Consider the following 12,267-nt stretch of genomic DNA (forward strand, 5'->3'; position numbering starts at 1 on the left):
GTTTAAAATTTCCGAAAAAACGTTGTAAGTAGTGAATAATCATTCAAAATCTTTTCAGTGGCTAATGAAATATTGGAAGAAAAGTCATCAACTACATCTTTTGGAATAAACTGTCTTATGCTTTGACAATGAATGAGTGTATGGCTTACAGTTATTTGCTTACCGCATATGCATTTTATATTTTTAGAAAATTTTGTACGAAAGGCATTTAAACGAATTCTATACATTAGATTTGTAATTTGTCTTGAATGTGCTGTAGGTGTCAAATTTAGAAAACTTTTGGAATTAGCTGCATTCATTGTATTAACACAACATTGGTAATATTGATTATTTGAATCTATAAGTAATTTCTTAAATCGATTTCTAGGTACATTTTCTATACTTCTAATGCATTCTTATAGATCCAACTGGATGCCAAGTTGTATTGCGCCTTCGAAATGTCGTGCTGCTCTTCTAGCTGCTTGGTTGATATCTCTCGCTACCTCCCTCGTACGTTCACGCTTGACATACGCTCAAGAGGTATTTTAAGCGCTCCACGCTTCAAAATATTGATTTTACGGCTTATAAACTCGCTCCATGTGTGCCCATTCTTACATCAAACTTAGGGACTTACAGAGAAGCAGGTGTTTTGTCTCTTGATGAACAAAGTAAAGCTTTAGCCGCGAAATTCGTTATCAAATCTTTCGTATATGAAACCTTTTCGAAAGAAGAAGCTAATTTGAGTTCACAAAAAGATTTTGCTAAAAGAGCTAAGACGATACAGTCTGTGACATCCATTGATACATTTGCATCAAATATCATTAGTGCTACGGAATCCAAAGACAAGCAAATTATAAAAATACCTACTTTTTCACCAGTCCCTGAATGGGAGCAGTGTAAAGCTACCTTTGAAATAGATTATACAGATTTATCCAAGAACTAGTTACCATTTCTGTTAAAACCTGAAGTGCTCTCCCATATAGAAAATCAATATTCAAATTATCTAAAAAATATATGCAGACGGATCTGTTCTAGAAAATGGTAATCCAGGAGCGGCTTTTGTAATTCCTTCATTTAGAGTAGAAAAATTATACTACATTGGTAGACAACATTCCATTTTCACAGCTGAACTTATAGCCATACTTATGGCCTCAAATTATATTTCAGACATTCCGAAAACTGTATGTCAGATTATAATTATTATGTGTCAACTCGAAGTCAGTATTACAAGCTATAGAATCTCCAAATTCAAAGAAGCGAATTGAGATGACAAAGGAAATAAAACATATTATTCACCAACTGACAAAACAGGGCATTAATATAACTTTCTGTTGGGTACCTTCGCACTGTGGAATATCTTCAAATGAGTGTGTGTGTGTGTGTGTGTGTGTGTGTGTGTGTGTGTGTGTGTGTGTTTGTGTGTGTGTGTGTTTGTGTGTGTGTGTGTGTGTGTGTGTGTGTGTGTGTGTGTGTTCCAGATGAGCACAGGATGGCCAGTGGTGGGCTCATGACTCACCCCCCTGATGTCCGCTCTCTCACCATGAAGGTCCGTGTGTGTGTGTGTGTGTGTTGTGTGTGTGTGTGTGTGTGCGTGTGTGCGGGTGTGTGTGCCTGCGCGAGTGCGTGCGTGTGAGTGTGTGTGTGTGTGTGTGTGTGTTCGTGCATGCGTGTGTGTGTGTGTTTGCTTAGCCTACTAGTTTATTCATTTATTCGTGTATTCATTCATCTTCTGTAGATAATTGTTCCCCATGTGTACACTGCGCAGAGCGACAAGCTGACAGTACAGGGCACAGGCATCACTCCCCGGGCAGGCAGCCCTTCCAGTGTGGGGGTCACGGGCACGGGCATGGGCACGGGCACCGGCACGGGTCCCCTCCACCCTGCCCCAGCCCTTGCCTCCAACAGCCTCCACGCCCCAGCAGGCCCCGCACCGCCCGACACCGCCTCTCGTTCCTCTGTGGCTTCTGACGAGGACGTCACCCAGTCTGTGGAGGATGAGGAGGCGGACAGCATGCTGCAAGGGGTCGTGTCCATGAACAAGGTGGGTGTGGGTGTGGGTGTGGTGTGGGTGTGGTGTGGGTGTGTGTGTGGTGTGGTGTGGTGTGGTGTGGTGTGGTGTGGTGTGATGTGCTGTGGGTGTGGTGTAGTGTGGGTGTGTTTGTGGTGTGATGTGTTGTGGGTGTGGCGTGGTGCGTTGTGTTGTGGGTGTGGGTGTGGTGTGGTGTGGATGCTGGTGTGGGTGCGGATGTGGGTATGGTGTGGTGTGGGTGTGGTGTGGTGTGGGTATGGTGTGGTGTGGTGTGGTGTGGTGTGGGTATGATGTGGTGTGGTGTGATGTGGGTGTGGTGTGGGTGTAGGTGGGGGTGTGGGTGTGGTGTGGTGTGGTGTGGGTACGGTGTGGTGTGGTGTGGGGATGGGGTGGTAGGAGGGAGGAGTTGATGATGATGAAGAGGAGGAGGAGAAGGATGGTGGCGGTGATGGTGATGATGATTGTGGTGGTAATGATGATTGTGGTGGTAATGATATTGATGGTGATGGTGATGATGATGATGATGGTGATGATGATGATGATGATGATGACGATGACGATGATGGATGATATGGATACCTATATAGCGCCTATGCTCAGTGAGTGACAAAGCTAAACGCGCTTTATAAACAAACACGGACTCATTTGCACAACAGGTTGATTACCTGGCTGGACAGACTGACACTGGGCGTTCATCATTCGTTTTGTGTATCATTCATATTAGGTTGCAGTCATTCGCGCGAGCGCACGCGCGCGCGCGTGCGCCCACACACACACACACACACACACACACACACACACACACACACACAAACACACCGAAAAACAAAACAAGCAACAACAACAACAAAACAAAGAAAAACAAAGAAACAACAAAGAAACACGTGTATGTGTATGTGTGTAAGTACCTACCACTGTACCAACGAGGATTTCTTCTACAATTTTTTGCCAGAGAGAACAACATGGGTTCTTGTACCGTGCGCTAAAGTGTCGATTTTAAACACACACACACACACACACACACACACACACACACACACACACACACACACACACACATATAAAGTTCTATCGTAATGTATACACACAATACAGTACAATACAATACAAGGCAATCCAGTGCAGTACAATACAATACAATACAATGAAATGCAACACACTGCAATACAATAAATTGCAATTCACTGCAATACATCTTCTTTATTAATCCTCCCCCCCCCCCCCCCCCGTGTCTTCTTCTTCCTCCTCTCCCCCCTTCATCCTCCTACCCTTCCTCTTCCTCATCTTCCCCCTCCTCATTTTCCTCCTTCACCATCTCCTCTTCTTCTCCCTCCTGTTCCTCCTCCTCCTGCTCCTCCTGCTCCTCTTCATCCCCACTCCTTCTTCTTCTTCTCTTCCTCCTTCTCCTCCTCTTCTTCATCCTCTTCCTCCTCCACTTCTGCCTCCGTCTCCTATTCCTCCCACTCCTCCTCTTCTTCATCCTCTTCCTCCTCCTCCTCCTCTTCCTCCTCCTCATACTCCTCCTTCTCTTCATCCCCACTCCTCCTCCTATTCCTCCCACTCCTCCTCTTCATCCTCCTCCTCCTCCTTTTCCTCCTACTCCTCCTTCTCTTCATCCCCACTCCTCCTCTTCTTCGTCCTTTCATCCCTACACTTCTCCTTCTCCTCTTCTTCCTCCACCTCCTCTTCCTCCCCCTCCTCTTCTTCCTCCTCCTCTCCCTCCCTCCTCCTCCTCTTCCTCCCCCTCCTCTTCCTCCTCCCCCTCCTCATCTTCCCCCTCCTCTTCTTCCCCCTCTTCCTCTCCCTCTTCCTCCCCCTCCTCTTCTTCCTCCCCCTCCTATTCCTCCTCCTCTTTCTCCCCCTCTCCTTCCTCCCCCTTCTCTTCTTCCTCCCTCTCTTCCTCCTCCCCCAACCTCTTCCTCCTTCACCTCCTCCGCCTCCTTCTCCTCCTCCTCCTCCTGCTTTTCCTCACCCTCTACTTCATCCCCCTCTTCCCCCCCCCCAACCTCCTCCTACTCCTCCTCCTTCACCTCCTCCTCCTCCTCCTGCTCGCCCACACAGATTCTGGAAGGGCAGATCGAGGCTCTCCGCCTCCGGCTACAGGTGGAGGAGAAGCAGCATCGCGACGACAAGAACAAGCTACGGCAGGAGAAGGACACGGTCATCCGCAGCAAGGAGTCCGAGATCGACGACCTGAGGGAGTCCCTGGTCAACCGGGAGGAGCGCATCCACACCCTGCTCCGGGCTAGCCAGGAAAAGGACCTCACCATCCAGGACAAGGTGAGGTTAAAACAGAATGTTTCTACTTCTTCTTCTTCTTCTTCTGCGTTCGTGGGCTGCAACTCCCAAGTTCACTCGTATGCACACGAGTGGGCTTTTACGTGTATGACCATTTTTACCCCACCATGTAGGCAGCCATACTCCGTTTTCGGGGGTGTGCATACTGGGTATGTTCTTGTTTCCATAACCCACCGAACGCTGACATGGATTACAGGATCTTTAACGTGCGTATTTGATCTTCTGCTTGCATATACACACGAAGGGGGTTCAGGCACTTGCAGGTCTGCACATATGTTGACCTGGGAGATAGTAAAAATCTCCACCCTTTACCCACCAGGCGCCATCACCGTGATTCGAACCCGGGACCCTCAGATTGACGGTCCAACGCTTTAACCACTCGGCTATTGCGCCCGTCAGAATGTTTCTACGAGTTGTTGTGATTGTTGTTGATGTTGATGATGATGTTGATGATGATGATGATGATGATGATGATGATTATGTATGCCGGTCCGGGCCAATCAAGAGAAAGACCTTACCATCCAGAACAAGGAAAAGGGAATATCATAATTATAAGATATCTTCTCTCTAACATCCGATCTTTTCTTATTCAATCATCGTTTTCTCATGTAAAGAGATGCTACGCACGTGCATATATACATATATATATATATATATATATATATATATATATATATATATATATGTGTGTGTGTGTGTGTGTGTGTGTGTGTGTGTGTGTGTGTGTGTGTGTGTGTGTGATCGTAGTAATATGTGGCTTTACATATGTCTCAATTTAGTCTATGTAAGTACGAGTCCAATAGCAAAAGAAAAAAAATCATTTTCTGATCTTCTCTTTTCAATATGATATGCCTGTTTATGACCTTGAACTGCTTAAGCAGAGAATTTTGTATTCGTTAGTGATCATGCTGTATAACTGGAAGGTCATAATATCAGGATTGATTTTTTGAAAAATGGATGTAAGATACGACCTTTGTCAAGCTTTTTTCTGCCTTGTCAAATAAAGTTCTGGAGCTTGGATCTCTAGGCCTCTGTACCGTATCACCAGAAAGTGGAGTAAATCAAAGGTCTCATTCATAACTACCACCCTACCAATTTCGGTTTCCGTAACACTTTTAGAAGCCAAGAAATAGCTAACGTTAAAGTTTTACACACACATACACACACACACACACACACACACACACACACACACACACACACACACACACACACACACACATCAATTAACTTTATTTACATGCGTGAGTCAAAACGAACACCTCGGCATCCAGAGCAATGTAAAAATAGAACTGATTAACGTGCAGAGCAGGGTAAAAATAGAACACCTCAGCATCCGGAGCAAGGTAAAAATAGAACTGATTAACGTGCAGAGCAGGGTAAAAATAGAACACCTCAGCATCTAGAGCAAGAAAAAAATAGAACTGATTAATGTCCAGAACAGGGTAAAAATAGAACACCTCAGCTTCCGGAGCAAGGTAAAAATAGAACTGATTAACGTCCAGAGCAGTGTAAAAATAGAACACCTCGGCATCCAGAGCAAGGTAAAAATAGAACTGATTAACGTCCAGAGCAGGGTAAAAATAGAACACCTAAGCATCTGGAGCAAGGTAAAAAAAATAGAACTGATTAACGTCCAGAGCAGGGTAAAAATAGAACATCTCAGCATCCAGAGCAGGGTAAAAATAGAACACCTCAGCATCCGGAGCAAGGTAAAAATAGAACTGATTAACGTCCAGAGCAGGGTAAAAATAGAACATCTCAGCATCCAGAGCAGGGTAAAAATAGAAGACCTCAGCATCCAGAGCAAAGTAAAAATAGAAACTGATTAATGTCAAGGGCACGGTAGAAATAGAATTCCTCACTATCCAGACTATAATCATCATCATCATTGTCATTCTTCTTCTTCGTATCATTATTATTGCTGTTGTTGTTGTTGTTGTTGTTATATTGTTATTAGTGCTGTTGTTGTTGTCACCATCTTACTCATAAGTGGCGTTTCTTAACGAAACTATTCTGTTTAAATTTCGAAGATTTGGACGATTCTAACAAACTTAAAATTCATATTATCGAGCAAAAGAGGAGACAACCCAAAGAGGTATGTGTGAAAAAGCTTCAAGGGAACGCCCAGCCACCGTGTGAGCAGTTTCTAAAGCTCTGGAACCAGTTGCATTGCTCGGACGGAAGAGCCTAGTATGGTCGTAACCCGCTAACTAACTGTGTGTAGTATGGAACTGACCAATGGCGTAGTTCGGTCAGTGTAGGCACTTAGTCACGTGTAACTGTCAAAAACTTAGAACCAAGCAATGCAACTGGCACCTGGAAAACAACTACAACAACAAAATACTACTACTACTACTACTACTACTACTACTACTACTACTACTACTACTATTAATAGACAACTCTAAAACGAGAGTGGAGAGTGAAACTATATTGTAATTAGATGACGATGATGATGATGATTATCATCATCATTATTACTGATAATTTATTGATTTATTTCTTTTATTCATTTATTTCTTTCTTCAAAAGGTCAGCGAGATCGAGGAGTTGAAGAAGATGGTCAGGCAGACTGAGGACTATGCCCACAAGCTGCACCGTCAGATCGGACAGGTCAAGCACAAGAAGGAGGTGGGTGCGATTCTTCTTCTTCTTCTTCTTCTTCTTCTTCTTCTTCTTCTTCTTCTTCTCCAATTCCAGCCATATCTCTCTTTAAAACTAAGATAAGAATATTTCTATTCGATACATTTGATTAACCTACTCGCGGTCTTTTGCAAATGCTTGCTTGTACTCAGTCCACTAGCTGCCATGCCATGATGAATGAAAAATTGAATGTATGTGTATGTGTGAACAGTAAGTGCGTGTGTGTGTTTGTGTGTGTTTGAGTGTGTGGGCGTGAATGTGTACGTATGTCTTTGTTGCTTGTTTTATAATTTTGTGTGTGTGTGTGTGTGTGTGTGTGTGTGTGTGTGTGTGTGTGTGTGTGTGTGTAGTACCTATGTACATGTAATGTACCAATTGTTCCAGTTTTTCATCGCTTTGTTACCTTTAATAGACTATTCAAGTTCCTATTCTTATTCGTCGTTCTTATTATTTTATTTTATTTCAGTTTATTTCTTTATTTTTATGTTTTGTGTCGTTCGTTCTTTATTTTTTATGTCGTTAAATGGGCAGAATTGTAAAAAGGCCTTTACTGTGCCTAATTCTTTACCCATTAAAGATTCAATCAATCAATCAATCTCCTCCTCCTCCTCCTCCTCTTCCTCCTCCTCTTCTTCTTCTTCTTTCGTGGGCTGCAACTCCCACTCGTATGTACATGAGTGGGCTTTGACGTGTATGACCGTTTTTACCACGCTATGTGGGCAGCCATACCCCGTTTGCGGGGGTGTGCATGCTGGGTATGTTCTTGTCTCCATAACCCACCGAGCACTGACATGGATTACAGTATCTTTAACGTGCGTATTTGATCTTCTGCTTGCGAAGGGGGTTCAGGCACAAGCAGGTCTGCAAAATATGTTGACCTGGGAGATCGGGAAAAAAACTCCACCCTTTACCCACCAGGCGTCGTTATCGAGATTCGAACCCGGGACCCTCAGATTGAAAGTCCAACGCTTTAACTACCAGGCTATTTGCACCCGACGATGGGTGCAATAATTATCTGCATCTTCTTTCTTCCTTTTCGGTTGGGTGGGGGGGTGGAGGGGATTTTGTGTAATGTCCCGTCACACATCCCTGGTGATGGTAGACATCTGGTTATAGCTGTTATATCTAAATGTTATCATTTAGAAATACGTAAACAATATATATATATTGAGGTTAGGGGAAGAATCCAAGATAGAAGAAAAATTGAAGTACAATTAAAGAGAAAAATACTTTATGGACGTGGTCAAAGGGAAGCCGTTTATTGAACTAAACAAACAACTGACGATGAATGTAACAAGTCCAAAACATCGATATTCCCAGTGACTGAAAATGATACACTTTGTTTATTGATAGATTGATTGATTGATTGATATTTTACGTTTTCTTCTTTAACTTTCTTTCTGTTTGTATGATTTATGTCAAGGAAAACAAGACACACGTGCATTAACAAAATGCTCTTGCTAATATACTGGGCCATTTGAAAACCCAGCCATTGTGCATAGAAATATCCATGTTCAGAAAACACACCTATATGTTCATTGCAATAGGCAGAATGAGTTGTGCAGCTCCTCTCTCTCTCTCTCTCTCTCTCTCTCTCTCTCTCTCTCTCTCTCTCTCTCTGTCAGGGCTTAATGCAAATAGAGTATGGAATATTCAAAATAGTGAAAGTGATAGTGTATGTCAGTTGTGTCATCAGGATTTAGAAAATGAGGATCATTTTGTTTTCCATTGTAAGGAATACAGTGTTATTAGAAATGATTATACATTCTTTACACATCCGTTTGCATTAAGACGTGATCTAGTAGCTATCCTTTCATCAGATAATGAAGACATCCTATTTTCACTCGCCAAATATATTGTAGAAGCATACAACATTCGAAGGAAAAGATTAACCGAACGATCGTTTTAACATGATAGAAACATAATGCAGAATAAAATATAAGATCCATAACTCAATTTAGATTGGTAAATAACCAAAAAAGGCTCGGCTGCAAAGTTGGATGGTCATATGTTCGAATTAATTACTTAGTATTATGCATGAGTAATATGGAATATGTTGTATTAATGTTTTGGGTGCGAATGCATGAGTGTTTATGTGTTTATGATTATGTATTATTTGCTTGTTATTTCCCCTTATTTTTCGTTATACTTTTTTTCGTCGTCCACTAAAATAAGCTGAATAATCCCCCTTGGCACTAGAGCTGTAAAACGCTATTTGCCAATAAAAAAAATTTGTCTTTGTCTTTGTCTCTCTCTCTCTCTCTCTCTCTCTCTCTCTCTCTCTCTCTCTCTCTCTCTCTCTCTCTCTCTCTCTCTCTCCCTGTGCAGGCCCTGGAGACGGACGCCCTGTACAAGGAGCAGAACTCGGAGATCAGCAGGCTGGGCCAGGAGCTGGTGGAGCTGAAGAAGCGGCTGGGGGCCATGGAGCAGGAGCTGCAGAGGGCCACCAAGATCATGGAGCAGCAGACTGCCCGCATCAGGCAGCTGGAGGAGGAGAGGGGGTCCATGCACAACAAGTTCAAAGAGGAACTGGACAAGGTGGGTGATGATGGGGATGGTGATGGTGACGATGGTGATGAGGAGGAGGAGGAAGAGGAGGAGGAGTAGAGGTGGTCCATGCAGTTTCAGTTTCAGTTTCACTTTCTCAAGGAGGCGTCACTGCGTTCGGACAAATCCATACACGCTACACCACATCTGTTGAGCAGATGCCTGACCAGCAGCATAACCCAACGCGCTTAGTCAGGCCTTGAGTGCATGCTTACATATTTGTGTACCTATGAAAGTGGATTTCATTTTACGTAATTTCGCCAGAGGACAACACTCTCGTTGCCATGGGTTCTTTTTCAGTGCGCCAAGTGCGTGCTGCACACGGGACCTCGGTTTATCGTCTCATCCGAAAGACTAGACGCTCAGTTTGATTTTCCAGTCAAACTTAGGAGAAAGGGCGAGAGCGGGATTCGAACCCACACCCTCACGGACTCTCTGTATTGGCAGCTGAGCGTCTTAACCATTCTGCCACCTTCCTCCTGCACAAGTTCAAAGGGGAGCTGGACAAGGTGGGTGATGATGGTGATGGTAGTGGTGACGATGATGATGATGAGGAGGAGAGGTGGTCCATGCACAAGTTCAAAGAGGAGCTGGACAAGGTGGGTGATGATGGTGATGGTGACGATGGTGATGACGATGATGAGGAGGAGGAGGAGGAGAAGGAGGAGAGGGGGTCCATGCACAAGTTCAAACAGGAGCTGGACAAGGTGGGTGATGATGGTGATGGTGGTGGTGACGATGATGACGATGATGATGATGAGGAGGAGGAGGAGGAGGAGAGGTGGTCCATGCACAAGTTCAAAGAAGAGGTGGACAAGGTGGGTGATGATGGTGATGGTGGTGGTGATGATGGTGATGACGATGATGATGATGAGGAGGAGGAGGAGTAGAGATGGTCCATGCACAAGTTCAAAAAGGAACTGGACAAGGTGGGTGATGATGGGGATGGTGATGATGATGATAATGAGGAGGAGGAGGAGGAGTAGAGGGGGTCCATGCACAAGTTCAAAGATGATGTGGACAAGGTGGGTGATGATGGTGGTGACGATGATAATGATGATGAGGAGCAGGAGGAGGAGTAGAGATGGTCCATGCACAAGTTCAAAGAGGAGGTGGACAAGGTGGGTGATGGTGGTGGTGGTGGTGGTGATGATGGTGATGACGATGATGAGGAGGAGGAGGAGAGGTGGTCCATGCACAAGTTCAAAGAGGAGGTGGACAAGGTGGGTGATGATGGTGATGGTGGTGGTGACGATGATGATGATGAGGAGGAGGAGGAGGAGAGGGGCTCTATGCACAACAAGCTGAAGGAGCCGAGCAAGATGAGTGATGATGGTTGTGATGAGGAGGAGGAGGAGGACGATGATGATGATGGTGATCATGGTGATGATGGTGGTGTCAGTGGTGGTGGTGATGATATGATGATGATGACTATGCTGCTGCTGCTGCTCTTCATGATGACGATGAGGAGGAGGAGGAGGAGTGGGGCCCCATGCACAACATGTTCAAAGGGGAGCACATGGAATTTCACAAACTTTCACGCACACACACCCATACCCTCCCCCCTACACACACACACACACACACACCCACACCCACACACACACACACACACACACACATACCCTGCAACACACACCCTTTCACCACCACCAATCATTTATCATTTCTTTATTTTATTCATTTACTCTTTTTTTTTCTTTTTTCTTTTTTTTTTCTTTTTCTTTTTTTTCTTTTTTTTCTTTTTTTTTTTTTTTTGGTCCAGGCGACCAAAGCCATGCGGCAGGAGGTAGAGCGCATGCGCGAGGTGATGCGCCAGAACTACGAGGAGATGCGGCAGCTGCGCGAGCAGAACCGCCAGATGCACAGTGACGTCCGCGACATCAAGAACATGCTGATGAAGACGCGCGCCGCCACGCCCCGCCACGGCGAGTACCCCCACGGCCAGGGCACGGGCGTGCAGCGCCCTCTGACGGCCAGCCCCATGAACCTGCTGCCCATGGGCTCTAAGAGCCCCGTGCCCCCTAGAGGGAACCCCGGCCTGAGGAGCCCCAGCCAAGGCGTCGCCGCCGCCAACACTGCACGGGCGTCCAGAGCTTCCGGGCCGGGTGGTGGTGGGGCCACGTCCGGGGGGGACAAGGTGTACGCCCCTGTGTGTGGCCTGAAGGAGGGAGGGTCATCAGCGCTGCCGTCCATCGGCCGACAAAGCACCACCCTGCACGCCCGGAACAAGTCGGCTGTGGCGACAAGGGCGGTGACCAGCACCAGGGGTGGTGGTGGTGGTGGTGGTGTCCGGAAGTGATGCATCTACCAACCGCTTTTTTTCCTCCTTTTTTTTTTTTTTTTTTTTTTTTTGTTCGTTTGTTTGTCGGGTTTTGTCGTGGTTTAGTCTTTTTGTTCATTTTCTGGAAGAAAAGATTTCTTTCTTTCTTTCTTTCTTTATCAATTTATTTGTTCACCACCACTGGTGAATGTTTCAGAAAACTGGATAAAAGACTTACAGTCAACGGGGATGGTAACCACGCCATCGTGGAAGCTGTGGAAGGGAGGGAACTTTTCCAGCACTGCATTGACAACACCAAAACAATGGTGGCGTGAGGGGATGGGTTGGAGGGTGGGGGAGGGGGGGGAGAGGGGTTGGTGGGTGGGGGGGAGGGACGGAGTAGTGGGCAGCGAACATACCAATATGTTGTGTTAGATTGTGTGTGATTCGAGCTGACAAATATTTTATGTTTTATTTCGTTGTTGGTGTGGGGGGGTTTTTGTTG

General features: G+C 45.3%; 1 protein-coding gene across 1 annotated transcript in view; it reads left to right on the top strand.

The window, feature by feature from the left end:
• Positions 1–11,812, top strand: part of LOC143295160 (uncharacterized) — a 36,679-nt gene extending 24,867 nt beyond the window's left edge. Inside the window, exons 2-7 of the mRNA XM_076606734.1 lie at positions 1,458–1,525; positions 1,745–2,020; positions 4,070–4,288; positions 6,842–6,940; positions 9,281–9,490; positions 11,265–11,812. Coding sequence (XP_076462849.1) covers positions 1,469–1,525; positions 1,745–2,020; positions 4,070–4,288; positions 6,842–6,940; positions 9,281–9,490; positions 11,265–11,801 — 1,398 coding nt within the window. The 5' untranslated portion in view covers positions 1,458–1,468 and the 3' untranslated portion in view covers positions 11,802–11,812. The remainder of the gene's footprint in view (positions 1–1,457; positions 1,526–1,744; positions 2,021–4,069; positions 4,289–6,841; positions 6,941–9,280; positions 9,491–11,264) is intronic.
• The last annotated feature ends 455 nt before the right edge of the window (positions 11,813–12,267 follow it).

Source organism: Babylonia areolata, chromosome 20 (assembly GCF_041734735.1).
Source record: "Babylonia areolata isolate BAREFJ2019XMU chromosome 20, ASM4173473v1, whole genome shotgun sequence".
NCBI classification, from domain to species: domain Eukaryota; kingdom Metazoa; phylum Mollusca; class Gastropoda; order Neogastropoda; family Buccinidae; genus Babylonia; species Babylonia areolata.